The sequence below is a fragment of the Ceraceosorus guamensis genome (assembly GCF_003144195.1).
Source record: "Ceraceosorus guamensis strain MCA 4658 unplaced genomic scaffold IE81scaffold_119, whole genome shotgun sequence".
Lineage (NCBI taxonomy): Eukaryota > Fungi > Basidiomycota > Exobasidiomycetes > Ceraceosorales > Ceraceosoraceae > Ceraceosorus > Ceraceosorus guamensis.
In genome coordinates this window covers 10,490-35,871 of record NW_020290114.1, presented here as the reverse complement: position 1 = coordinate 35,871, position 25,382 = coordinate 10,490, and the positions used below count along the sequence as shown (strand labels likewise).

Genomic DNA, 25,382 nt, shown 5'->3' with positions numbered 1-25,382 from the left:
TTGACGCGTGTGTGCGAAGAGCCGCCCGCCGCCGCAACAAAGACAATCTGAATCACGAATCGCGAATCTGCTCTACGCGCGCCGCTTGCACGCCAAATCGACGCGCGAGATGCTGACTCTCGTTACGTTAATTAATTGCTGCACTCACGACTTCTGTCGTGCCGCGTGAGCCCCATGGGCAGGCCCGCGGCACGTCGAACTCGCGCAAGTCGCTCCGGACCGCATGCTGCGCCAGAGGGCGAATTAAGCTTGGACGAACGCATGCATACGCGCATGCATGCATGCAAGCCGATGCAGAAAGCTGCACAATGCATCCGGTTCGGCCGGACCGAGGCAGAGCGCGGCAGAGCGCGGCATGCAGAGAGAGTCTCGATTGTCTTTCTCGAGCAGTCTGAGTGCACTCACGACTCACGACTCACGACTCACGACTTGAGACTACTCCCGACCAGCCCAGTCGCGCGCGACCCGTTGATCACGATCGTCGGAGGGCTATACAAAGCGCGGCGAAGTGACGAAACGCTTGCATGATCGACAAGCGCCGCCAGCATGGACGCGGAGGGCGCAGCTGCAGAGGAAGAAGAGAGCGATGGATGGATGGATGGATGGATGGCGCCTCAGTCCGGACATTTGTTGCGATACGGGCGACGACACGGCTTCGTCGCCGACTCGTCCGCGTGCAATCAAAAGGTCCTGCCTGCCGAGCTGCAACTCTGCATCTGAACCCCATGCATGCATGCATGCATGCATGACCATCTGGAAAGATGTGCGCATCCAGCAGCTCTCGCATATCAAATGCGAGCCGAGGGCTAGGCTCCAGCCCAGGAACGGGCGCATGTTTTGCGTTTGCTGCGTTTGCCCTCGTCGCGCACTCAGACTGCTGGCTCCTGCGCCGAGGCGCCGATGGATGGATGCTTCTGGCCACGGCATCGCTTCGCTTCGCATCGCATCGCATCGCATCGATCGCTGCAAGCAGCGAGACTTAGCGTCGACGCCATGCGAAGCTGTGTGACGCACCGCGTGGTGCTCTCTCTACGTCGCGGCCTCCAATCGCACGCACGCACGACCTCATCGCTCACCACTCGACTTGCACCACCGACGTGGCCCTGGTAGGATCACGCTGACGGCGCTCATAACAGGTCATCGTGCGCACGACTGAACTCTCATCACCCACCCTTAAACCTTGCTTGCCATCACTGCGACTGCGACTGCTCATGCGTCGTGACCCCTTCTGCTAAGCTGGTTGGCACGCGGCCGTCGAGATGGAAGACCACGAGCCGCCAACGAGCCCGAGCGCGAACGGAGCGAGCAGCGATGATCGTCTACCGCCGCTCGCATCGACCATGTTCAAATCCAGCTGGGACAATGCGTCCATTCGAGCATCCAGCATCAAGGAAAAGGAAAAGGATAGAAAAAAGAGCTTTTCCTTACCGCGAGCTGGTCACTTTCCGATTCTGGGAGAGAAGCACCTCATCACGGTGATGGGGGCCAAGACGGTGATCCCCAGCAAGGAGCGCAGGAACAACCCCCTCATCGGTCACGTTGCGCCCGAATTTCGCCTCAAAGACCAAAAGGAGCGATGGACGGTGAGCATGGCGTGGCGTGGCGTGGCTTGGCGTGGCGTGGCGTGGCGTGGCGCTGCAGCAGTGACGCTACCTCCAGGCGCAGCTGACGTCTCGCGCACCGGTGGCTCCAGTCGCTGCACACCACTCTTACGCTTGGTCGCCCAGTCATCGTCTTGTGAGTCGCATCGTCTCATTCAAGCGGAGGTCATTCAGCGCAGGCTCTGATGCCATCATGTCGGGCCCCCACACTTGCACAGCTTCTTTCCACTGGCAGGCACGCCACACTGCACCACCGAATCGTGCATGTTTCGAGACGCCTTGATGGCCACGCCAGTCTTTCATCAGACCAGAGCCATCGTCATTGGCATCTCGCAAGACCCGCCTGCAAGATCTTCGCGCTTTGTGCAGGAGCACAAGCTCACGTACCGCGTGCTGTACGATGAGGGCAGACGCGTGATGAACAGGTGGGGAGTCAGCAAGGCCATGCTGGGTCTGGCGGATAGCAGGTGCACCTTTGTGGTCGACCCGTCCGGCGTCGTCAGGGGCATGTGAGTCGAAGCGTACGCGATTGCGGTCGAGAAAGCACACTTGGAGACACAAAGCTGACTTTGTGCGTTCATCACAGGGCCGAGGGAGTGTTCGACTCTGCTGGACACATCAAGTACGCTGAACGCTGGTTGACCAGGATCGAGCACGAGCTGAGCAACCGCAAGCGCCACGAGCAGTGGATTCCGCTCGGCGAGATCCAAGGGCAAGGCGATGTTGCCGCCAAACGAGCTTCAAAGACGATTCGGGAGAATCTCGACGCGGATCCGAGCAACCCTTCGCCAGCCGACGTGGATTGGGAGGGCGCAGACACGCCTCTCATTCCGCCACCTGAATGGCGCGCTGCCGAGCGTCGCCGCAGACGAGATTCTGGTGACTTGGACGTCGATGAGGAGCAAGAGGATGCCGATTTGCCTCGCGACGACGCTGAGGCTGCACGTCGGGATCTCGGTGCCGAGGACCCGCTCGTCTCCGCATCAACGGGATCCAGGATCGTCTCAACTTCTGGCTTGAAGCATCTCAAGATCTTGTACGGTCCACCAGGCTCTGTCTTGGCGGGTGGCATCGGCGACGCACCGCGGTATGGCGCCATGCCTGCCACTGCCAAGCCTAGTGTCGAGCTGAACGGTCGCTCACTTGGAGAGGCCTTTGGGACCTCATCCGATCTCAGCCGGTACATGTCGCCGCCTGACCAAGTCGCCGAAGCTGTAGCGCCGCCATCGCATGCCGAGGAGGAGCAGGAACAGCTGCTCGCACACGGGGAGGATAATGCCCTGGCAGCCGTCGATAGCAACTCCGATACAGGATCTTCGTCAGTTGCCATATATCGCCCAATTAGTCGAGGAGGCAGTAGCTTCATTCCCAGCAACCAGTACAAACCCCGACAGCCAAAGCCTCCCCCTTCTGCTGCATCAGAGAGACCGCCGATTGCCCGCAACAATTCCGAGAGCGAGTCACTTTCGTCTCTCAACTCCATGGGCGCTTTTGGATTCAAGCACTTTATCTCACAACTTTCAAGCGCGGACAATGAGCCTCCACCTCTGGCTTCGCTGTTCAAGCTATCGAGACCGAGCGCGTCGGAACCCGTGGCGGCGGGCGAAGAGCCTCTAGTTGCTTCGCCGGCCACCGGTACCTTTTCTTCTCGCTTCCGAAAACAAAAGCAGTCCGCGCAAGCAAGCGAGGCGGTGGAGGAGGAAGCAGCACAGGGCAAGACTGCGAGCAGCAGCGCCTCGATCCGCTCCAAATCCTCGACACGAAACAAGCTCAAGTCGGCTGCTGCTGCCATGCTGGCTGCAAGAAAGCCGCGTGCGCGCGGCGATGCACCTGCCATACCCCCTACTTATGCCAACATAGATACCCAAGAGGAAGAGTTTGGTGAGGTAGATGACGCTGTGAGCGTGTACGACGGTGCTAGCACGACGCGGGACGGCGCCTCGAGTGTGGTGCACGACCCAGACTCTAGCTGGACGCACCACTCGCCGGCCGGCGCGACGTCCCGCTCGTCCGACACTGGTCATACCCGCTCTCTCAGGTCGAAACGGTCCAGCGCGCGATTGCAAAACGAGGTGGTGATGAAGAAGCAAGAAGAGAGGTTTGGCACGCAGGACGTTGTGCCTCCTCTTCCCGTCGGCTGGACAAAGACCGAAAGCGCTTCGTCGTCACCGTCGCCCCATTTGCGCAGCACCGGTGTTGGCTCGCAGATCCCGCCCGGAGGCGGTATGACGCCCACGACGTCGTCCGGGCGTCGGTTGGTAGATGCGCTGTCCTCGCCGCGCGCCCCTGCTCGCGAGTCCACTGAATCGCCGAGCAGCTTTGAGACTGCTAGCGACATCGCAGGCCCCGTGGTGGGCTCACCTGCAGCCCCGCCGAGCGTAAACGGTGGAAGGTCGCCGACAAGTCGTTCCATTCCGGCAAGAGGCATGCAGCTCAGCGATCCTCCTCGGTTCTCTGACGTCGCAAGTACGGACGAAAACGCCGCCGCCGCAGCAGCAGCAGCAGCAGCAGCGACAGTGGCCGCCTCCACTAGCGGTGATTCGCCTCTTACTAGTGCAATGATGCGGAGTATTTCTTCACAACAGCCCAAATCCCCAGCTTCACGTACGAGTCTAAGGCGAACCCCAGCCAAGAGGCGTACATTGGACCTTTCCAATGGACGTCCTGCTCCTGCCGATGTGCCGCAAGACGAAGCGGCGGACGATGCAGGCTCGACGGCTTCGAGACGTTCGACGATCGAAGACGATGTCGACGAGTCGGAAGAGTACATTAGAGTCAACGAAGATGGCGAAGTTGACCTCGTCGGACCCAAAGAGCCGCACGCCTCGAGACCAACGACGCCACAAGGTCAGGCACCTCCTCCCGCATTTGGCTCCTCTAAACTGAGTCCTGGCAGCTCCATTACCGGCGGCCCAGGTATGTTCGGTGGCCTCGTGGAGGAGCTGGACAACGCGGGACCACAAGAGGTTGCGCGTAGCAAACCAAAAGGAACCGGCGGCTTCAACAATCCACTAACGGCAGCGCTGCAAGCGGCCAGCGAAAGCGCTCAAAATCGTCGACGATCTAGCGCCTTGGCGGGTCAGCAGAAGGGAACAGCGCAACAGGAATCGCAAAGCGAGGAAAACGACTCCACATCCCACAAACGGCACGACTCTGCGTCATCGGCAGGCACGGAACACGCCACGCCACCCATCCCTCAGCGTGCCTCGTCCAGACCAGCTAGTCGCGATAGCACTAGCGACGCGGCGCTTGCGGGTGATGCGCAGCAGCGACAAATGATTTCGCCGCTCTTTGGACGTATGTTGGAGGAGCAGTCTCGCGCTTCTCCGCCAGGCGTCAAGAAGAATGTCGCGCGGCAACGGCAAGCACCTCATCGTCGCATCCCTACAGGGTCGACCGACAGCAGCTCCGAGGCTGCCTGGACGTCCTTTGGAGGGGCAGCCTCGACTGCATCGGATGGCGGCGGTTTCAAGACGCCGCTGGATCACACGCCTACCGGTACGCCCAGCCACTCTAGAAGACCGAGCCAGAGTCAGAGTCAGAGCCAATCGCCAAGCTTGAGCGGCACGCCACAATTGATCGCCAAGTCTTCCCTGTGGAGCACGGGCAGCAACACTCGGCAGCGTAGTCCGCCGAGCATACCACCGCCACCGCCACCGCTTCCTTCCTCGGGCAGCAGCGAAGCAAATGCAAAAGAGGAGGAGGAAAGAGCTGCGGCCGCAACGGGCTGGGCCAGTCATCCCTTTGCGAGCGTCTTGAAATCCCCCAATCAAAGCGAAGCCTCGTGGAAAGATTCTGCAATGCGACACTCCACCAGCGACCGCAGCGCGCCGAGCACCAAGAGTGCGAGCCCGATGGACCGTCCAGAGAGCTTTCTGGACGCCTCCGACGACGACGAGTCTTGGCAGGAGAGCGAAGATGGCGTAGGGGAGCTCTCTTCGCTGAAAGCTGGCAAGCACAGCCGGAACGGCAGCGCGACCAGCATGCAAAAACACACTCGAGATTCAAACGCTCTCGCCTCACCTGAAGATCGCAGACCCAGCGTCGCGAGCATTCAAAGCACCGGAACATTTGGTGCTCCTTGATCGCTTCGCTTTGCTTCCCGACGTGTATGCCCATCTGCACCGCTTAGAATTGTATCGACATTCAATGCCCATTCAAGCCATGCCCATCGAGTCTCGGCGGCGAGACGCGCCTTGAAGTCGCGCGTCGCGCCCATGGATGTAATCTCAGCGCTCTCTCTAGACGCTTCTTGGAGACTTTGTAAGGCGTCTTGTCGTGCTGAAATGCTGTCCACGAGCCATCGCCGTGATCGATGGCGAGGAGCTCGCCGTGTTTATAGAGCGGTCCGGTGCTCGGATGCTTGTAGTCAGGAAAGACGCGGTCGGGATGCAACAGGATGCCAGCGATTTGAGACGGGTGTACGTTGGTGCTCTTGCCGTCGGCCAAAGGGACGGTCCAAATTCCATGCTTGTTGCGCACTGCTCGTTGCATGGAGATCGAGCGGTCTGGCGATGGTGCATCCAAGTCGAAATGCCGCCCGTCATTGGAAGAGAGCTCGGCCGAGCCTTCGGGCGGGTGAAGCTTGCGAAAATCCGATACCAGACAGCTGAACGAGCATCCACGAAGCTGCAGAGCGAAGGGGCTACACCGTGAGCCGAGGCTAGCACTGTCGGCGGCGCGATGCACTCACCATCAAGAGGCGCGAGAAGCGCCTCTCTCCGAGCAGCTGTGGGGCAGCCGAGGCGGCCATACACGCCATCAACATGCCGCCGAGCCAGACCTCGAGCGCCGTGCATGGCGTTCGTCGGCGCACTGAAGCCGGTGTGTTTGCGCGCACGCGTGTTTGTGTGTGCGTTTATTTTGTTGTGTGGGGGCCATTTGCTCGTCAATCGAAGCAAGCTTCCTCCGCTGGAGCGTACAGAGCAGTCGTATAAAGAGAGCGGAAGCTTTAAGTTTAAATGCTTCTTGCGCTGCTCATATACCTTTCACAAGAGGGTGCGCTTGTGTTTGCCACTTGCATGTCGGCCCGCCAGGATCGATGCGTCAGATGTACCATACCACTCGCCCAAGAAGAAGAAAGCTGAAGCGCGCAAGAAATATGTCTGCGGCGTTTGATCTAGCGGTCAAGGGTGCTTGCTCCCTGTGCCACCGGAACACGCGGAACACATGGGGCGCGAGGGTCGTTTTCGATCACAGATCCCCTTGCTCGGTGAATTGGATTGCTAGCGCGCTGTGGCAACGAAGCTTCGTGTCGTTGGGGGCGCAAGGACAGTCACCGTCCACCGCCACCTGCTGCGCAACGGCCCGGAGAAGGCGGAGGCGATCACACTCTCCATTCGCTTGTGGCGCTACATAGACCTTTGTGCGCGTCTGCAAGAGAGCACGACCGTGTCCCAGAAATGAAAAAATGCTCGGTCATGAGCGGAACACGGAACCGACGATGCGGTCTTGGCCACCTGCAAGATGCAGCCTTCTGTAAGCAGCGAGCCTTTGTTTGTGCCCCATGGCGCTGCCACCGAGCATCGTCTGACTTGTCAGTGCGCCGCACCCACCACAAGAACAGACGCCTGCTATTCCTCCCACGTGCTCTGGACGCCCGCTCCGGCTTTGGGATGGCGCGCGTCAGGAGAGATGTTGGCACCCGCGCTTGCTCATTCATTCGTCCAGCAGCGCATCCTTGGGTGGACGACCTTGCACGTCGCTGCGTATGAGCATGATCACTCGAGTGAGCTCCTGCTGCTCGTGCCGGGCACTCTGAGGCGCACAGATGCGTGCACTCACCTCAGGGCGCCCTTGAGGATGTAGGTGAACCTGCCGCTCTTGAGCGGAGGAGGTGTATTCTCGTAGCCCACGCACAAGGAGCATCTGGGACATTCGAACCTGTACTGCCTCTCCACAACAGGACTCTCGGGCGCCTTGCCTCCCGTCTGTCTAAGTTCCTCCGCATCCTCCTCCTCCATCGCATCGACATTCCCGGCAGCGTTCGGATCCGCCCTTCGAAGCAGTACCGCACCCGCTTGTCGAGCGTTGACTTTGAAGGTGCGACCATTGCGTAGACGTCCATTGGAATCGGTCGTGCTGTTGACATTGAGGCAGTACGAGCCGTCCAATGGACGCGTGGGACAAGATCGCAGATCTCCATCCAGCACGAGGATAAACTCTCCGCAAAGACAGTAGTAGGATTTCAGGGAGGAGGGCAGAAAGGTGTCGTCGGGCGCCGAGGCGGAAATGACGGAGCGCGAGATGATCTTGGGCATGGCTGGGAGATGTGCGCGCGAAGGGTGGGGAGTGAGGTGCTGTCGTGTGTGATTTTGTTGTCAGTGTGAGTATCTCGAGATGGTGGTGGTGGTGGGCGGTGGGCGGCGGTGGTAGTTGGAGTGTCTGTGGAAGGAGCAACTTCAGTCTCGAGTCCGAGCAAGGCAGGCGCACGCATTCATGCGCAGGATCGCGGGTGCAAAAGGCTCTGCGCCAGCTCTCCACGGCTTTCTAGTCACGTGACTCATGCCCAGGAGCAAGCAAGGTTCGTGGTCAGTCCGAATCTTGAATACATAATTGTGAATCGTGAATCATAGAATAGCAATGTGATGACCAACACACGGCAGCATTCAGCACAGCATTGACGATTGGTTGGCGAATGGTGGGGATGATCCATCATGGAATCACCGCCGCGTTCAAGGGCGCAAGGGCGGTGTGCGTACATTTGCAGGGCCAAGGACAAGGGACACGAACCCGTCTTGACAGTTAATGGAGAAGCAACCACGACAGATCACCAAGCCAATATACCTGCTCCCTTTGCGCAAGGCGCGTGGATTGTCGCATCGTCGTTGGCCTGTGCGTGTCCTCTGTCAGAATGCATCTGCTCTTCCTGCTCGTCATCGCGCTGCCTGACGAGATTCATGCCGCCCCTCAAGAATCTTCCCACCACGTTACCACGCTCGATCGTCTCTTCGAACACCAGTCTTGCATCTTTGAGCGTCGTAGGATCTATGCGGCCGTACCACACGCCCGCGCCGTTCGGAAAGTAGATGATGACGTTTCCAGAGAATTTGTGGCCGCCTAGGTGAGGTTCGAATGCGCGCATGAGCGACGACGAGTCTGCGAGTTGCCGGCGCGCTCGCGCCGCACGAATCCCACTCACCGATGTGACTGCAAAAGAAGAGTCCTAGCGTGCCCGTGCCATCATCATCATCATCATCATCATCATCTCGCTCTCGCTCTTGCTTGCCCAGCGCTGATCTCCCAGGCAGCTCATCATCTCCCTTTGCAGCCCTTCTTCTCCACGCTCGCACTTGTTCCTCCTGCTGCTGCTCCCCCAACATCTCATCCACGTATCCCCAACCTCGACCTTCCCTCACCCCATCCGGCGCCAGCTGCAGCACCGTCTCGCTCATCTCCTCCTCTCTCGTCCGACGACGACCACCACCACCACCACCACCAAGTCCCACCTCATCCGCCCTCATATCCACCTTCCAACCCTTTTCATCGGCCAGCGTCTGGAAATGTTGGCTGAGCATCTCTGCAGCCAGCGAGCACCTCACATCCCTCTTCTTGTGCGAACAGAGCAGCACCACAGCTCTAAAAGGCATCACCCATCTTTGAGATTTGATGCGCAGATCCCGCCATTCTTGTTGCTGGCGCGAGGTCCAACTGGGCGTGGAGCTCAACCATCGAGTGTAGATGAGCTGCATGGTCGCTTGTGCTCTGCTGCTGCTGCTGCTGCTGCTGCTGCTCGAAGCAGTGTTGTGGCTGTCTTTGAGTCGAGCGAGGGCTGAAGTGGAAGGCACTCCATCCACCAAGGTCCAATCTGGGAAACGCATGATGCTCTCCCAGCCTTGCTCCGTCGAAGTGCTGATGCTGGAACAAGCGGTGGTCACGTGTCTTTTTGGTGCGTCTTTCCGTCCCTGCCGCTGCTCAGTCTTCGTCGTCGTGGTCCATACGCTTGCCGGTAACGCCTTGGATGCGCGCTGCCCATCTCCCTCACCCTGCGCTGCTGTTCTCCTCGACGCATTGCCCAAACCGAGCCGACTCTTCCAGCCCGACGACTTGGCGTTTTGTGCGCCCCTTGACGCTGTTGCTGCCGCTGCTGCACTCTCCGAAGCGCCTTCGTCCCACTTGCACCTGCTCAGCAATCCCAGCACGCCCTTCCCCTCCTCCTCCTCTGCCGCATCGTGCTGCCAATCCTTCTTGTTGGTGCTGACCAGCAAATGACTCGCAAAGGGCTTGTTGGATCCCAGCAAGTCGCTCGTCGTGTCTATGCTCTGCTTCGACCACGCTTTCAGCAACTTGGGCGCGATATCCGACGACGACTCTGCAGAGGGCGCATCAGCAGGATCATCGCAATTAGAGGCGCAGCTGAGACAGTCGGAGAGCGGTATGCCCGCCGCGCGAAAGGCTTCCGCAGCTCCCTCATCCAGCTCAGGTATGCGCGCAACGCTCGACTTGAAAATGGGCGGCGCCTTTTCATTCGTCATGTCGTGATTGTAGATGGTGGGGTAGGATGGGAGGTTCCTTGATGCTTGCGTGCTTGCGCTCGCTCCAAGCTTGCCGAGTCACCTTGATTGGAACGAGGACACTAGCGATTTGGGGAGAGGCGTGCAGCGATTGCAGAAAATTGCCCTTCGTGATGGGGGCGCCGCTGAGGATGATGATCAAGGCGAATTGAAGTGAGCGCGGTACAGGAAGCGATCTGGAGTGATCGACGACAGCAAGCAGTGCGAGGGAAATACCTCCTCGTGGGAAGGAAAAGGTCGAGGGGCGCTTCAGTATGAAGCGTGTGCGTCGAGGAGAGAGGCGCGAGTAAGGGGATGGGGGCATGGTCTGCAGGTCGTATCGCAGACAAGGTGATGGTGGTGTCTGATGATGTGGACCTCTTCAGAGCAGCGGGAGTAATGAATGTTTGTTGGTGTGTAATGTGCAAGTGTGAGTTCGCCTCCGAGCAAGTCAGCTGACATTCGCAACAGAATGGATTGGATGCGTGCACGCGTGCACGCACGCACGCATACACTGCGCGCCATTCTGATTCACGATTCACGATTGCTGCAAATTCCGATCGGCAACAGGCAAGAGCGAGCTCCGGCGATACCGTACTGACGACTGTGACTGCGCACGGCAATTAAAAGACTCGCATCCATGCACGCGCGCGCGCGCCTGACTCGATCGAGTAAGGCTATGCATGCTGACCATGCAGATGCCGGCGGCCAGACTGACGCGCGGAGACGATGCTTATCAGATCTTTAATTCTTTGGCAAAGAGGCCGAGCGCGGGGGGGGGGGCGCAGTTTGAGGCTGAGGCTGTGCAGCTATCGCACATGCAAGAGTCGAGTGCCGTGCCGCTGTCGGATCTATAGCGAAATGAGTGTCCTGGTTGTCAGATGAATGGTACGCTTCACGGTCAGGTACAGGCGTCAGTCAGCATTGCACGTATGTAGCGTGGCTCGCCATGCAGTCACGTCCACTTTGCTCGTGATGCCGTCGAATCGCCGTGCATCGCAAAATCTGATCCATCGAATACGAGCACACACACACACACCTGACGTATTCCCTTGCGATCACTTTGCCGACATTTCGAATCCAGGAGCGCGAGTCAGCAGTGCGGGGGGCTCGCATGCACGACATCAGATTGACCCCGATTTCTCCAGCTCCGCCCAACATCATCGTCATCAAATACGAGCGACGCATCGGATTTGTGGGGGGGGGCGTCAATAAGAGCTCACAAAGTATTTGTAGATTCATCAGCTCATTTGATGACTCTCTCTCTCTCTCTTTCCTCTTGGCTGATGGCAATACTCGCACCTCGGCAGCAAAGCGTCGATGATGCGACTCGATTTTTGATCGAGACGGCACAGCTTGCAAAGCTCAGCGCGCCATCCAGCCCTGATCGACGCGCGGGTGGGGGAAAGAGGCAGGGGTCAATCAGACTTGCCACTGCGCAGTCCATCTCTACACCGCGAAAAACGGTTCACAGCACTCACCCCATCCACCACGAGGATTTCACCAGTCACATAGGCGCTCGCCTCGCTGGCCAAAAATACTGTTCGTGCGGTTGGGCCCCGCGCATCAATGACTCGGACCACGATCGCTTATCATCAACCATCTCTCACCTATCGGACCTGCAAAGTCTCTTGGAGTGCCCCACCTGCCCGCAGGAATGCGCTCCGAGATTTGCCTCTCCCTGACAGGATCCTGTTGCAGCTTCTCCGTCTGCAGAGCCAGTGCGATCGCGAGTTGCTGGGGCAGATGAGCGGGGGCGCACGAGCACGTATCTTGCCGATCGGGTCGTGTCACACTTCTCACCATATCAGTGGAAATGTATCCTGGACTGCAGCCATCAGGAGCGTTGTCAGTCGAGATGCGGGGTGGTGGATTGATGAGACGTGCATGCTGGGCGGGACACTCACGCGATAGCATTCACCTGAACACTGTGCGTTGCCCACTCATTCGATAGCGCCTTGGTAAGTTGTCCTACTGCTCCCTGTCGTGCGGGAGAGAGAGGGAAGGGTAGGAGCGCATACATGCGGGGTGGGGCGGCTACTCGAGAGCAAAGGTCTCACCTTGGAGGAGGCGTACGCTGGAATCTGTTTCGATGATTGGCCTCTCAGTGAGCAGAGGCACCTCTGCTAGCTGCAATACTCCCGCCACCAGCGCCACTCACGCATATACCGCCTTGAAATGTGAGCAGCGAACCAAAGTTGATGATTTTGCCGCCACCTGGGCGAGAGAGAAAGTGCTTTCCAGCTTGTTGACTGAGAAGCCACACCGTCTTGAGGTTGACATTGATGACCTGCCAGAGCAGAGCAGAGCAGAGCAGAGCAGGGTTTTGCGCGAATTGAGCAAGACACGCGCTCCTCCAAAGTTCGCACTCGCACTCGTACTCGCTACCGCCACCTGCTCACCTCGTCCCAATCCTCCTCTGCAAAGTCGACGGCCTCATTTCGCCTCTGGATGCCTCCCACATTGACCAGAATATCCACCTTTCCTCGAACTTCATCCTTCTTGAGCGCCGCTTCGAAGACGCCCTTGACGCTGTGCGAATCTGCCAAGTCCGCATACACGACGCAGTGTCTCTGACCTTGATCAGTGGGCAGATCGCGAAGCGCTTCGTGCTGCTGCTGCTGCGAGTGCGAGTGCGTGCCCGTCTGCGAGTCTGCGTTGCTCGAGGTGGTCGGACGAAGAACGAGGCAGCAGCTGGCTCCTGCTTCTGCTAATGCCACGGCGCAACCTTTGCCGATGCCTCGCGTTGCACCCGTGAGGATGGCCTGCTTGCCCGCTAGCGAGAAGAGGGAGGTGGATGGTATGTCGGTGCGCGTGTGCGCGGCCGTAGGAGCAGAGGGAAGGCTCATCGTGGGGGTTGGGAAGTGGCGGTGTCGTGCTGGTGTGGGGGTGGTGAGGTGAGAAGTTTGATGGCAAGCGATGAGCGATAGCCGTGATGTACGTACGCTTGGGGTGGAAGGGGGGCGGGGGCCCTGCACTAAGCAAAGCGTGGGTCGTGCCGTGTAAGCCCGCTTCATGCGGCGCGGTGGAGGGGACGTGCGCAGGCGCTAAATCACGCGGCAGCATATGATGCAACACGCGAGGATCTTCTCGGACGTCCGCGGATCGACACGTTGCGGGGGCAAGCTTTGCGCGCGATGCAGCGTGCAGTGCAGGAGGAATTAAGGGATTGGCAGAATCGTGAATGTGTGTCCCCGGCATACACACGCGCCTCCCTCTCTCTTCCTCTCCGTCACGATGTCGAAGTGTGGAAGAAGAAGAAGAAGAATGAAGAAGAAGAAGAAGAAGCGCTCACAAAGACGCGTCACGAGTGGGATCCTGTCAACATCTTCCGCGGACATCTCATGCTCGCCATAGCACAAGCCTTCAGCATTCGTAATTAGTGAATGGCCGCACAGGTGCGGGTCCGCGGCGCTTGTCTGCTGCTCCAGCACTTTGGCGGCGATGAGGCTGTTGGATTGGCCTGGCCTGGCCTCGCAAGTCGACCTGAGCTCATCACCTCATCGCGTCTCTTCGGTGGCGAAGGGTCGAGAGTCGTGAGCTTTGCTGTCTTGCGTACTTGCGCCGAGTATTCGTTATGCCCACGCCCACACCATCCGTCCCCCACGCCACCGCACTGCGGAGAGAGGGCGCTGCATGCTAATCAGTGAATTGATCCCTTCGTCGCCCATTGCATTCGCGTCTCTGCGCGAGGATAACGCAAGGCGGAAGTGCGCAGCGCTCGCTCGAGACACGAGTGGCGGTGCAGGAAGTGGCAGGTGTGACAGTGAGCAGAGCCTCAAATGGGCAGCACGCTGTGACCTGAGCACAGCTCTCTCTGCGCGAAGTGGGACGTGGACCTCGCGTTCACGATTGCAGCAGTGGCAAAGCGGCACTCAGCGCGTGCCGGTGCACGGTACGGTACACTTACACACGACTGTTGGCAGGTGGACAGTCAAAGGTGCCGCGACGATTGCTCTGTGAAGCAAGGCGTGCTTGGTAGGTTTGGCTGCTACCGTCCGTCTGCCGTCTGCCGTCGCCGATCCATCCGCCGTTCAAGCAGAGCATGGCATGGCGTGGCGTGGCGTGGTGTGGTGTGGTGTGGTGTGGTGTGGTGTGGTGTGGTGTGGTGGCGAACGAATGGCATGAATGGCGCTCGCATCCTCTTCACAATCACCGTCTCCCTGCTCGGCTCTCCCTCTTTCCCCTTCTTGACCTCATCTTCTACAGCATCTCATCTTGCCTCGCGCGACTTGCTGCTGGTCAGCCAAGCCAAGCCAAGCCAAGCCAATCTGCATAGAGTCTTCATTTTTCCCTCCCACTTTCTAATCGCCTTGTTCCTGTCTGCTTTCCTTTTTCTACGCCTCCTTTTTTCTCCAATGTGGAAGCCGGAATGCGTGGGGGATGAGGTTCTCGCGCTGCGCCACGAGGACAGACCTCTTCAAGATGCGTGCAATCGCTGGTGGCACGGCGTGCGCAAGCTCACTACTACGCTGCTGCTCGTCGCCTTTGCGGCGTCTTGCTTGCCCCTCGCTCGTGCTAGGCCATCCAACTCTGTGAGTGCCCTCAGCGCGCGCTTCTCTTATTTCGTCCGTCTGCTATCGCCCGCCTTGCTCATGACGTCTACCGTGCGGTAATGCGCCTGCAAAAGAACAGACTGGCACGACGGACGCTGGATGGTGCGAGTGATGTGGTAAGGAATGCCGTGGGCAGCTTGTCAGTCGAGCAGCTCGAAGGCCTGTCGGGCGCGCGTAGGAGCGGCAGGCTCGCTCGAGCGACCAGATTGCGCCTCTCGCAGATGGACAGTCCGGCTGCTGCTGCTGCTGCACCAAAAACGACGAGACGAAAGCGAATTGCGATGAATCGGCTCTTGTCGATGGAGAGGACGCTGCCCAGAGAGGCGCGCTCGCGCTCGCGTCACACAGCTACCGCCCCTTTGCCTCATCCAGTAATCGCCACACTCACTGAGGACACGCGGCATGCAGAGTCCTTCGTGACCGCCTCAGCGCATCGCGACTACCAGCCACAAATGATGAGCATGATGAGAGAAAGTGCTTCACATGCAGAGGTTCTTCGCCACAAGCCAGCATCCTCCATCTCGACCGGTTCGCTCGCTTCGAAAGTGACTCCACCAGAGACTGTTCGCGGCTCTGCTGCCATGCAACTTCAAGTCCCGCAGTCTTTCTCAAGAGGTGCGCGGGATTTTGCGGCCTTGGCGGGATCACCCACAGCGACGAGGACGCCAGGCTATTGGAAATGGCAAGGAAAGGTCAAGCGTCCGCATTTTGGCGCTCATAAGGACAAGACGGGCTACAACACCCTTCCGTCGCATCACCAGCTCATTCGCGGTGCGCGAGATGCAGCTGGCAGCTCGCGAAATGTGCACGACTCGCCGCGAGCCTCGCCGCCGCAGCCGCAGCCGCAGCCGCACGGTTGGGCTTCGTCACACTCGCTCGCTTCGTCTTGGGATTTGTCCGATCTCGACGATTGGACTAGTGTCTCTTCGCTGCACAAAAGGGCAAAGATGAAATCACTCGAGCAGATTGCTGATCGATTGGATCACGCGACTGCATCACTCGGCAAGACTACGCCGCCGCTACTCGGTGGCAGTCTCAGCGGCAAGGCATCTCTGCTTAGCGACACGAAGCCAAAGATGGAGTCGGACGATGGAGCTAAAGCCGAATCTCGGGCGCTTGCACCAGTGGTGCAAGAGCACGTCGCAAAGGTCGGCGCGCAGCCGCACGACATTGTGCCAGGAACATTCCGCAACATGCGAGACGTGTACAAGCGCAAGTATTCCGACTTTGGACCTGATACTCCTTACAGCGTGGCATCGCAACGACGATACCTGAAGCACATTGAAAGATCCGATCTCGTCGAGCTGTTCTCGCCCGACTTGCGACACGACAATCCTGGGCCCGTTCGCAAGCTCGCCTTTGGGGAAGGCAGTCGCAATTCTCGTTGGAGGCAGCGCATAGAGCTGAAAGCTGGTGGTTACGATGCCGATGGAGTGCACCTCGCCGTGCCTTACCACGGCAAGAACCACATACGAAAATCCTACACGCCGCGCACAGATGGCGAAAATCAGCGTAGACTCATGCAGTCGTTGCAGAGAGAAGGCGACAACATTCGACGCTTTGGAATCGTTCAAGGCACTGCGCGCAAGCTCTTCAAGGGTCTGAAAGCTGACATTGCGAAAGCGAAAGGTGTGCGCGTGGCTGCCAAGTCGACCGCTCTTGAAAGTCGCACCGGTACGCAGATCCAAGGCGGCAAGGCTCCGAAAGAGGAACCAAATGCCAAACGCGCTCTCGCGGCATTGCCGCACCGTGGGCCCTCCGAGCAGAGTGAGCGTCCTTCTCCGCGACAATCCATCTCTGATCCGGTTTACTCTCCCACAACCTCGGTCTCGCTGTCGCCTCCAAAATACCGGCGCGTCCCTAGTCTATCGATGTCGGCGTCACGCGAAACGAGCCCTGATGCGGCGTCCGCCAGCTCGACCAAGTCGCAATCCTCTACCATGTCAGATCCTCGCGATCATGCGCGCGATGCGAGGTCTCACCTCAGCCTCGGCGTTCCTTCGCCCGGATCGAGTGCGCAAAGCCTCACGAGATCGCCTTTGGGGTTGTCGGACGCTGCGGCTTGGAGCTGGGGCCGCAAGCGCAAAGCTCCTGCTCCCCCGAGTTCCGCCGTGTGGAGTTGGGGTCGCACACAGGCGAAATACAGGGATGGCGAGACGCCATCCGATCTGCATGCAGCCGTTGAATCGCAAGTTCGGCGGGGATCGCTGTTCAAGCGCGCACTGATCGAAGAGATTGCACAAGGTGCCTCACACGTCAGCCCATCGACGACGACTAGCCCCGCCACCTCGACACATGTATCGGGGCTCACTAATGTCAACGCTCACAGCGATTTGCGGCACCTGGTCAACGATCCCTCGAGACGACCCCCTGGCCCGATCCCATCGCGCGCCGCAAACGCCGTGCCGTGGGGTTCTGGCAATTGGCGCACGCTGGCACGCCAAAGGAGAGTGCTGCAAGATAGAAAACAGGAGGCGTGGATACCGTATCTGTGCCCTCGACCACCCTGCCACATGAGCAGATATGACCCTGAACGGTCGCTTGGTCGCTTCGAGTCGGAGACGTACGTCCAAGCTTCAACTACGGCACCTCGACCGCCTGGTCCGGTGCCCACCCGAGGGCCCAACAAGCTTCCTTGGGGAGAGGGCGGTACGAGCGCCTTGTCAGCGCAACGAAAAGAGCTGCTCCAGCAGGGCAAAGCGTGCTGGATACCGCATCTCTGTCCTGTCCAGGCAAAAGGACGAAAAGGACTGCAAGGCGGCGCGATGATCATACCCAAAATTAGTGCGGAGCACATTGCAGCAGCTACAGAGGGTCTGCAGCGCCCTCCAGGTCCCGTCCCGACAAGAGGCTACATGAAAGATCCATGGGGCGTCGGCACACAAAGAAGCCTGACGGACCAGCGTCAGGAGCTTCGCACCATGGGCAAGGCAGAGTGGATCCCTTTCCTTTGTCCGGATCGGGGCTGCAAGTACGTTGACAGGCCCGTGGATGGACATGGCCTTCTGCGCGGTCTCGATCCACCTGCTGCGCCGAAAAGGCCCGAGGGACCTGAGCCAGTGAGAAAGGGAGGCAGAAACAAATGGGGAGAAGGCGGTGATCGTTCGCTGACGGCGCAGCGCGGAGAATTGCGCGCAGCTGGCCACGCCGACTGGATACCTTTCCTAGTTCCTATCAAGGAAAGGCAGCGCGACTACAGTCACGTACGGCCTAAGCTGGCCTTTGGAGAAGGTTCTGGTCCTGCAAAGACGTACCAACGCAACACTCTTCGAGCTGCAGGATTTGACCAGAACGACGTCTTTTTGATCGTCCCTGGCAATCAAAACAAATCATTCCCCCGGGCCAACAAGCGTTTCAAAGCCGATGAGCCCGGTGCTTCGGAGGTGAGCCACAAGAAATGGAGCTGGCTTGAAGCGCAGAGCATCCAAAAGCATGGCCTCGCTGAAGGAGCTCGGAGGAAGTTGTTCGCATCCCAGTCCTCAAGCTTGACCAACCGACAAAAAGGTCAAGGGAATGGAGAGGCCGGCGCTTCTGCGCCAGCTCGCCCGCTTAGCATACCGAACACTATTGTTGCGCATGCTTCTGTGAAGCGACCGCGTTCAAGGCTGCAGACCGTCCCGAGATACAAGAAATCGCCCGACGAGGAGAACAATGGCACGCAAGGCGCCTCGCGTAGGAACGATGCGCCTCTTGCAGACACGTCAAAGACGCCGACGGCTTCGAACGAGGGACAGCCAGCCAAGATCAGGTCGATGGTATCTGTATATTCCGACCTGCTCAAGTCACCATCTGACGCGCGCGAACCCACGCAAAAGATGCTGGAGCGTCAAAGACTTGACGGTAGAGATGTAGAGATGTCGTCCGAGAACGATGATCTGTTGCCTCGCCAAACAAGCCCTGCTTTGCGCAGTCAGAGTGCTCGCTCTCTCCCCAACACGGGAGACTCGCTAGCAGCGCGCGGACTAGCGGAGGAGCGAGCATCCGCTCAAATACTCGAAGAGCAGGTCCAGACCATTTTGGCTCAGGCGCCTCGAGGTGTTCGCCCTAGCAAGCTTTCCACTCCGCGACAAAATGTCGAAGAAGCGCCAGCTGATCTGACCGGTGGCTCACTGCGCGGTCCAGATCAGACGCAATTTGCCGAGCAGGCCTTCGATTCAGTTCAAAATGCACAGCAGAGACTAAGCCACCCGTTTGAAATGCTGCCGCTGACACCAGAGGAGCAGCGCCGACTGGACGAAGCTATGGGCACCGGCGTCGTGCGCGGACGACAATGGGGAGTCGGCGGAACGTCTACGGTAAGCAGGCAGCGCAGGTGGCTGCGTGCGCACGATCTGGAGGACCTCATCGTAAAGCTGTGTCCCGATCAGAGATGTTGGAACAAAAGACAGCCATTGCCATTGGGACAGGGCTCTTCGGCCACTCTGAGCAGGCAGAGGAAAAGACTTCGAAAGCAAGGCTTTGCTGCGCAGCAAGTGTTCGAAATGGTGCCTGGCGAGGTGCGCAGAAGCCACCCGGCGCCGCAGCGGCCCGCTACTCCGTCCTCGCCGCCTGCTCGCATGCAGGGCATGGATCGCCGTCGTTGATCGTGCGACAGTGTCTCGCTGTCCAGCCCCTGAAGCATGTATGATTTTGATCCTCTTTGCCTTTTTTGAAGAGAGCAGAAAGCGCCAGCAAAGCTGCCATGAAGCCTAGTGCAAGCGATGTTCGTCTGCAGCGTAGCGTAGCCCAAAACATCTACATGCGCGTGTGTGTGCCGCATGCGTTGTTTCCATCGTGTGCGCACGCTGCCCATCCGACTTGCTTGCAATGCAGCCTTTTATTTTCAGACCAGCTTTCACGCAAGAGCGGCACGCAGGACGTTGATGTGCATGAGAATGACAAGTGAAGCGTGAATGAAAGAGTGCAGTGGCAACAAGGAAGGTGTGGAGCCGGGCAAGAGGTGGATGATGACAAAGGACGAAAGAGCGACCACGAGCGAGGCGACACAAAAAGAGAGCGCTGAACATCTATCGGTGGGCGCTAAGGCGTGCCCGCGCTCCGAACGAGTCGCGTAGTAGGCCTACTCCATTCTAGGTCTTTTGCTCTTGTCTCCACCCTTGATGACGGAGAGCAAAAAGTCTTTGAACCTCTCGCCGTACTCTACAGGCGGAACACTGGAGATCATGTGCTTGTTGTTCAGCAAGCTCTTCCAGTAATGTTCTCCCCGCTTGACGCTATTGTACAGCGTCAGCGTATCGATCTGCGCAAAGGATGGTCAAGGTCTTGTGAGCAACAATGATGCAAGACACGCCAATCCTCGCACTCACGATTCCAAAGTAGTATATAAAATCGGTGGGATGATTGTTCTGGTCCGTCGACCTAAAGCCTCCTTCGTCTTGGTAAAAGTGGAATTGCTGCAGGTGCATCTGTTGCTGATTGACCGCCTCCCTCTCTTCAAGCAGCGGCACCGCGCCATCCGATCCGCTGGTCAAGGCCTTCGGATCCGATCGCCTCACTGCAGCCCTAAGCGCATGCGCTTCTTCCTTTGCATGAGCGGCGCTCGTCGCGCTCGTGCGCTTCGTTACCGCCCTGTTCAGTGGATGCACTGGCAAAGGCGAGGTGGACGAGATGGGAACAGAGTTCGATCGCGTAGGGCTGGGCGAGCCGGAGGGGCTGGGCTGCGAGACGAGCACCTGCGGAGGAGGAGCCGCTACTTGCGGCTGTCCCTGCACCGTCGAAGTAGAAGGCAGACTCAAAGAGGGCACGGATTCGGCTGCGATGGCAGCAGCGCCAAACGAAGGTTGATTTTGCGTCTGGGGCGCATGAGCCAGCGCTACCAAGTTTGGCGAAGACTCGTACGTCGAGCTCGACCGCCCGTCACTCGCAGACGATGACGCCGCCTCGGGGGGCATGGGACCGGTGGCGCTGATGGGGCTGGATACTATCATATCCGGCCCAAAGCCCTTCGTTTGAATCTTGCCGATCTGCGCCTGAGCTTCCTTGGCGGTAGCGTTCGGAGCATTGGCCGGCGCACCTTCCTTGTTGCCAGCACCCGCAGTGTCGGGCTGGAATACTTGAAGCGCATCCTGCCTCAGGTTCTCCCTGTTGCCCCTCTTCATATCGTGCAGACCAATCAGCAAGGAGTAGTCCATGATGCGCAGCTTTTGCAGCAGCTTGACGTCGCTTTCCAGTTGCTCTTCGAGCATCTTTTTCTTGATAGGACCAAGCTCCAGCTCTCTACCCCGATGAATCCAATTCAGGTCCTTTAGCACCGCGCCCCTTTTCTCTGCCGCTTTCGCTTCCGGATACTCTCGCCCGATGGCGCTCCCCTTGAGATCGTACGTCTCGTGCACATCGCGATGCGGGGGAAAGAGATTGTTCATGATGACAAAGTGGATCTTGCGACCTCTCGGCAGCTTGACTCGATGCAAGCCGTAGAACCTCGAGAGTAGCGTGTGCGGGTTGCTCTTGATGTGCGCGTGGTATTCCTGCAGTATCCTCAGCAAAAACTTGTGTTCTCCATGCCGGATCGTCTTGATGATGAATCTGTAATCTCTCGAAAAGTAAAAAAAGGAGCCGCTCTTGCCCGGCGAACCTAGCTCAGAGAGAATGTACTTGGCGGTGAGCGACAAGAGGTAGTCGGCTGGGTCCAGGTGGAAGTACTCTCGGAGATCCCTGAAAACCCAGGGAGCGTAATCCTTGAACTTGAAGTCGTACTTGGCAGACGGTGTCAGCTCGTTGCCGATAATGTCGAACGTGAACTTGTGCCTGGCTGAAAAGTCCGCTTCGGTGAGGGGTCGAGCGGGTTTAGCTTGGCACCTCGACACCCCGATCCGAATGCCCGTGAGCATATTGTACATGAGAACGTAATTTGCATGTCCTTCTCCGATGATGTTTCCCACCAGTGCTCGAGGTTCGTCCGCTCCTCCAACGCTAGAATGTCCAAGCGTGTCGCGCCTAGCGTTGCTTTTTCGTCGCATCAGAGGGCCGCCGCCTTCCGGTGTGCCTTCCTCATCGCCGACTCGTTGCTCCGCAGCCTCTCTGGCAGCTCGAGCTCGCTTCTCTCGGTCTTTCCGAATCGCTTCAGCCTGCTTTGCCATCTCTTCGTCCAGCCCTGCATCTCCAGTTCGCAAAGGCGCGCCGCTAGCGGAGTAAGCGTTCGAGCCACCAGCGCTGGATGTAGCGTTTGCTGCCCCCTCGTGCGCGCCACTGGTCGATGCAGCAGACACTTCCCTCTCACGTGATGACCGTCGGCTTCGTTGCGTGCCGATGCTGCTGGATGATTGAGGCCGCTTGACTCCCGATCCGGCAGTGTTGCGACGCGAAGCGCCTCGAACCTGACCACTTCTGGTAGCGTTATTCGCAGCATCAGCAGGCGGCATGAGCATGCCCTCTCCTTGCGTCTTGGAACGCGCTGCCTGAGGGCGATGGTCGGCAGACGACTCTTCGTCCGACGCTGTCATGTAAGCGGTGCTCGCAGCCGAGACTGAGCTTGCGGAGCGTCGCGAGGCATGCAGGTGAGCAGCCGAGATGGGTGGGTGAGACTTGGTGCTGGATGAGCTGGCTTGTAGTGGATGTACGTGACGCTGGGCGGATGTGGATGTGGCAGCGGATGCGGACGCCGAGGCAGACGCAGATGCAGATGACGTCTTGAAGGTGCCGGATGGAGCCGGACCGTTGGCATCCGACCAGCTAGCAAAGGGATGTTCGGGTTGTGTCTTTGGAGAGATGGCTGGACTATGATATGCAAAGCCAAGAGGACCGTCTTGACTGCTGCTGCTATTGTTGATGTGGTCTGCCTCGAGTGGTGGACTGGGAGGCAGCTCGCCGATCATAGGATGAGACCTGGGCGGCGCAGTGAAAGGGTGCACGTATGGCGACTGTCCGACTTGAGACACTTCCCTGCGAGCACTGCTGTGACTTGCATCCACAGAGTCGCTCTCGTTGAGAGCAGTCGCGCCTCCCTGCGAGCCCCGTTTGCCAGGGTTGAGATTGTATGTGCTCCCTGCTGGTTTGTCGCCCATGACGCTCGCCCTCTTGCTCACAATCTGGGGCAGCTGAAGGATGCGACGACCATGAGATTGAGAGCCACCGGACGAAGAGTGCGACTCTGACAATGCGGTGGGAGAGTCATCGTCGGCGTTGCGCTGTTCGGGTGCATACACGGCATCGTTGTCCGCTGTTCGTTCGGCCTTTTCGCTGTGCTTGGAAACATGCTTGGCACCTTCTGCCCTTGCCTGCTCGTCGACCAAGTTGCCTCTCTGGTCGCGCACCTGCTGGTGATGACGAGATGAACCATAAGGCGATGAAGATGATCCGACGTACGGCGAAGAGTGGGACAAGGTCAAATCGTACGTCTCTCCCGTGCCTTCTTCAGCGACCCGCACCACATGATTGCCAGACTCTTCCGCGTCGATGGCAGATCGAATGGACCGCAATGGATCCGGTGTGCCGTGTGTGAGCAGCATCGCTAGGCGACGAGGGCAGTCGCGCAGGCGTTCGCGGTCGTGTGGGTGTGCAAAACGCACTGGTTGTAATCGTTGTGAGGCAAAAGTCGGAGCGCAACGTCGATGGCGTGAGAAAGATTCTCTCGAAGCGCTGAGCTCGTGCGCGAGGGTCTATGTGGGCGGCAAGTGCCGTTGGTCTATTCGATGGATGTGGATGTACACAATGGCGATGATGGAATCGATCAAGTCACAATTCGCGAGTCACGAGTGGCTGTGCGTCGCACCGATCGCGCAGCCTCACACAGCGAAAAGTGATGGAGTTTGGCTGAGCGAGGTCCGTCGGTGGCTTATTGAGCGACGATCACCCAGCAGCAGCAGCAGCAGCTCACCCGACCCGGGTGCTTGCGTGCGGTGCGGTGCGCCTTTCATGCGAACAACGCACATGCACGCGCGCATACGAATTTCTACTGATGATTTCCCTCTCGCCGCGCGCCCCTTAAGGCACCGCGGTCGACATGAATACGACGGTTTCCGAAAGCATCGCTCGCTCGCGCGCCTTGATTGTGGTTCTGGTGCTGCTGCATGCTCTACGCGCGCGGCCCGCATCAGGCGCGATCGATGATGCTGCTGCCACCATGCATGCAGCATGGATGCCTCCATCAGGCGCGGAACGAGGGCTCAAGCGCGCATGTGCGAGCGAGCAGTCAGAGTGACGCATTCAAAATGCAAACTTTTCATACCGCCGACCTCGTGCGCCAGCTGCATGCGCATGCGTCTGCAACATTTTGATTTTGAATGATCTGTTTGTCGCACTAACGATTTCTCTTTGTGGACATTTGAGGATCTTTGAATCCGTTGAGAATTACTCGTACTTGGTAGTCGCTTTTGCAGCACGAGACAGATAGTGTTTCGATTTGAAGCTGTGCGGAGCTTTGTATGCATCTTCCGCATGATATTTTGATGACACTCGAACTGCTGGAGACGTACCAAGTAATCAGAGGAACTCCTAACACGCGTCCTCGGCACCAGCATGGAAGAAGAGGTCGAAGGGCGAACTCGTGCGTCGCACTCACGACCGTACCATCGCAGCGCGGCAGCAGCAGCGGGCGGTGCAAGAGCTAGTCAGTCAGCACTCCGCAGTGCGAGCACCCTCGAAACCGTCCATGCACCGCGCCGTATGCGGCTTTGAATACACCAATTAACGGGATCGACATCCCTCGCTTCACGTGATTGTAAAATGTAGGTCAGGACGTCGAGCTAGACGCGTGGATCGCAGCGAGGGGTGCTATGAAAGGGCCCCCCCTTTCTTTGATCAATACAGAGCGGTCCTCCACGTGAGTAGTAGCCTTCAATGCGGGGGGGTTGCGTGCTTGGCTTGTGCTTGTACCCCCCTGAGATGGGCGCTGCATGGTTGCCAGAACTTTTCGCTCCCTCATCGTAGCGCGCGCTCACGCTCGCGCTCGCGCTCCTCGGATTCGACAATTTGCTTTCAATCACCATTCGAGTTAAGGGTCTTGGCTCCGAAGTGTGGCTTATCACTCTGCGAAACAGTTAATGAAGCAGATCAAGGTGCTTTGTCCGCTATAGCTACCGCGCTGGGCTGCGTGCCGATCGGCGCAATCCTTCCTTTGTGATGGTGACAGCATCAACGCTCGGATCGAAAAGAGTCACGAGCGCTCATTCGACAGTCGCGAGCTGCAGACCGGGGACTCGTTGAAAAGTCAAAAGTCTTGCTGGGTCTTGGCAAGCGGCACGTGTGGGGTAGAGTCAAGTCAAGGGTCAGGTCCGAGCATTCAAAATTCAAATTGCGCGCTCACGTGCAGAGTTCTGTCTTGAGGTTCACGTGATAGTGAGCTGGCATCATTGTCCCGGCCGAGAGTGTCTCGCACCGTTTGTGACTGACGGCGACGGTGGTGAGCCAAACGGAGTCACGAGTAGCGCTGGCAAGGGGCGAACAGATCACCCACCCAGCAGCACGATGTAGGTTCCAATTCTTGACTGTGGCTCTATACATCCGCCCTAACACAGCAAGCACCCATGCACAACTTTGACGGCACAAAGCCAGCTGCGCATGGGGCTGATGACCATCGCTATTCACGATTATTATTATTATACCTTGCCGCAACAGATTACCGAGAGATGTGTTGAGATTCCCGAGTCACAAGATGCCGCTCCAGTGCGCGATACGCGCGGTGTATACACGGCTGGACTAGGGCGATCGCGACTGCTTCATCGTGAACGCGTGAGGCATGCGGGCGCGGGCGAGTCTGGAGCGCGCAGGCCGTATGCGGCCCAAATAGAGTCACG

At 58.5% G+C, this 25,382-nt stretch overlaps 9 protein-coding genes across 9 annotated transcripts; 3 read left to right on the top strand and 6 right to left on the bottom strand.

Moving 5' to 3' along the window:
• The first annotated feature begins 942 nt into the window (after positions 1-942).
• IE81DRAFT_27059 (hypothetical protein) lies at positions 943-2,118 on the top strand. The gene has a single exon (XM_025511409.1). It carries the CDS (start codon positions 1,260-1,262, stop codon positions 1,785-1,787), a length of 528 nt encoding a protein of 175 aa, XP_025366576.1. The 5' UTR covers positions 943-1,259; the 3' UTR covers positions 1,788-2,118.
• Positions 1,821-2,260, top strand: IE81DRAFT_282665 (alkyl hydroperoxide reductase/ thiol specific antioxidant/ Mal allergen; the record flags this gene model as incomplete). Its single annotated transcript, XM_025511540.1, has 2 exons — positions 1,821-2,110; positions 2,188-2,260. Coding segments are annotated over 2 exons (363 nt in total), but the record flags the coding sequence as incomplete, so codon positions are not given.
• A 3,456-nt stretch (positions 2,261-5,716) lies between these two features.
• On the bottom strand, positions 5,717-6,814 carry IE81DRAFT_27020 (hypothetical protein). The gene is made up of 2 exons (XM_025511408.1): positions 6,295-6,814; positions 5,717-6,230 (listed from the first exon to the last, which is right to left on the bottom strand). The coding sequence occupies exons 1-2, from the start codon at positions 6,367-6,369 to the stop codon at positions 5,748-5,750; spliced, it is 558 nt and encodes a 185-aa protein (XP_025366574.1). The 5' UTR covers positions 6,370-6,814; the 3' UTR covers positions 5,717-5,747.
• A 445-nt stretch (positions 6,815-7,259) lies between these two features.
• IE81DRAFT_294899 (hypothetical protein) lies at positions 7,260-7,861 on the bottom strand (the record flags this gene model as incomplete). Its single annotated transcript, XM_025512074.1, has 3 exons — positions 7,260-7,305; positions 7,386-7,510; positions 7,574-7,861. 3 exons carry the CDS (start codon positions 7,859-7,861, stop codon positions 7,260-7,262), a joined length of 459 nt encoding a protein of 152 aa, XP_025366573.1.
• Positions 7,862-8,487: 626 nt separating this feature from the next.
• On the bottom strand, positions 8,488-8,667 carry IE81DRAFT_281992 (hypothetical protein; the record flags this gene model as incomplete). Its single annotated transcript, XM_025511521.1, has 1 exon — positions 8,488-8,667. A coding segment is annotated over one exon (180 nt), but the record flags the coding sequence as incomplete, so codon positions are not given.
• Positions 8,668-9,501: 834 nt separating this feature from the next.
• Positions 9,502-10,524, bottom strand: IE81DRAFT_27295 (hypothetical protein). Its single transcript, XM_025511427.1, has 2 exons — positions 10,220-10,524; positions 9,502-9,745 (listed from the first exon to the last, which is right to left on the bottom strand). The coding sequence occupies exons 1-2, from the start codon at positions 10,416-10,418 to the stop codon at positions 9,582-9,584; spliced, it is 363 nt and encodes a 120-aa protein (XP_025366571.1). The 5' UTR covers positions 10,419-10,524; the 3' UTR covers positions 9,502-9,581.
• Positions 10,525-11,458: 934 nt separating this feature from the next.
• On the bottom strand, positions 11,459-12,942 carry IE81DRAFT_350195 (NAD(P)-binding protein; the record flags this gene model as incomplete). The annotated part of the gene is made up of 8 exons (XM_025516491.1): positions 11,459-11,476; positions 11,575-11,633; positions 11,704-11,803; positions 11,897-11,921; positions 12,001-12,074; positions 12,154-12,177; positions 12,255-12,383; positions 12,496-12,942. The coding sequence occupies 8 exons, from the start codon at positions 12,940-12,942 to the stop codon at positions 11,459-11,461; spliced, it is 876 nt and encodes a 291-aa protein (XP_025366570.1).
• A 2,862-nt stretch (positions 12,943-15,804) lies between these two features.
• On the top strand, positions 15,805-19,373 carry IE81DRAFT_26949 (hypothetical protein). The gene has a single exon (XM_025511406.1). It carries the CDS (start codon positions 15,843-15,845, stop codon positions 19,230-19,232), a length of 3,390 nt encoding a protein of 1,129 aa, XP_025366569.1. The 5' UTR covers positions 15,805-15,842; the 3' UTR covers positions 19,233-19,373.
• Positions 19,374-19,504: 131 nt separating this feature from the next.
• On the bottom strand, positions 19,505-23,390 carry IE81DRAFT_369111 (SAICAR synthase-like protein). The gene is made up of 2 exons (XM_025517209.1): positions 19,956-23,390; positions 19,505-19,888 (listed from the first exon to the last, which is right to left on the bottom strand). The coding sequence occupies exons 1-2, from the start codon at positions 23,094-23,096 to the stop codon at positions 19,709-19,711; spliced, it is 3,321 nt and encodes a 1,106-aa protein (XP_025366568.1). The 5' UTR covers positions 23,097-23,390; the 3' UTR covers positions 19,505-19,708.
• Positions 23,391-25,382: the final 1,992 nt, after the last annotated feature.

What these genes read in the sequence shown, in the direction of transcription:
- IE81DRAFT_26949 (XM_025511406.1), top strand. Translation starts at nt 15,843, where the DNA reads ATGCGAGACGTGTACAAGCGCAAGTATTCCGACTTTGGACCTGATACT.
- IE81DRAFT_27059 (XM_025511409.1), top strand. Translation starts at nt 1,260, where the DNA reads ATGGAAGACCACGAGCCGCCAACGAGCCCGAGCGCGAACGGAGCGAGC.
- IE81DRAFT_369111 (XM_025517209.1), bottom strand. Translation starts at nt 23,096, where the DNA reads ATGCTGCTCACACACGGCACACCGGATCCATTGCGGTCCATTCGATCT. An exon ending in TTATATACTACTTTGGAATC is followed by an intron (nt 19,889 to 19,955) that starts GTGAGTGCGAGG and finishes TCCTTTGCGCAG; the next exon opens with ATCGATACGCTGACGCTGTA.
- IE81DRAFT_27295 (XM_025511427.1), bottom strand. Translation starts at nt 10,418, where the DNA reads ATGCCCCCATCCCCTTACTCGCGCCTCTCTCCTCGACGCACACGCTTC. An exon ending in CGGCGCCCCCATCACGAAGG is followed by an intron (nt 9,746 to 10,219) that starts GCAATTTTCTGC and finishes GAGGAGGGGAAG; the next exon opens with GGCGTGCTGGGATTGCTGAG.
- IE81DRAFT_27020 (XM_025511408.1), bottom strand. Translation starts at nt 6,369, where the DNA reads ATGTTGATGGCGTGTATGGCCGCCTCGGCTGCCCCACAGCTGCTCGGA. An exon ending in GCTTCTCGCGCCTCTTGATG is followed by an intron (nt 6,231 to 6,294) that starts GTGAGTGCATCG and finishes TTCGCTCTGCAG; the next exon opens with CTTCGTGGATGCTCGTTCAG.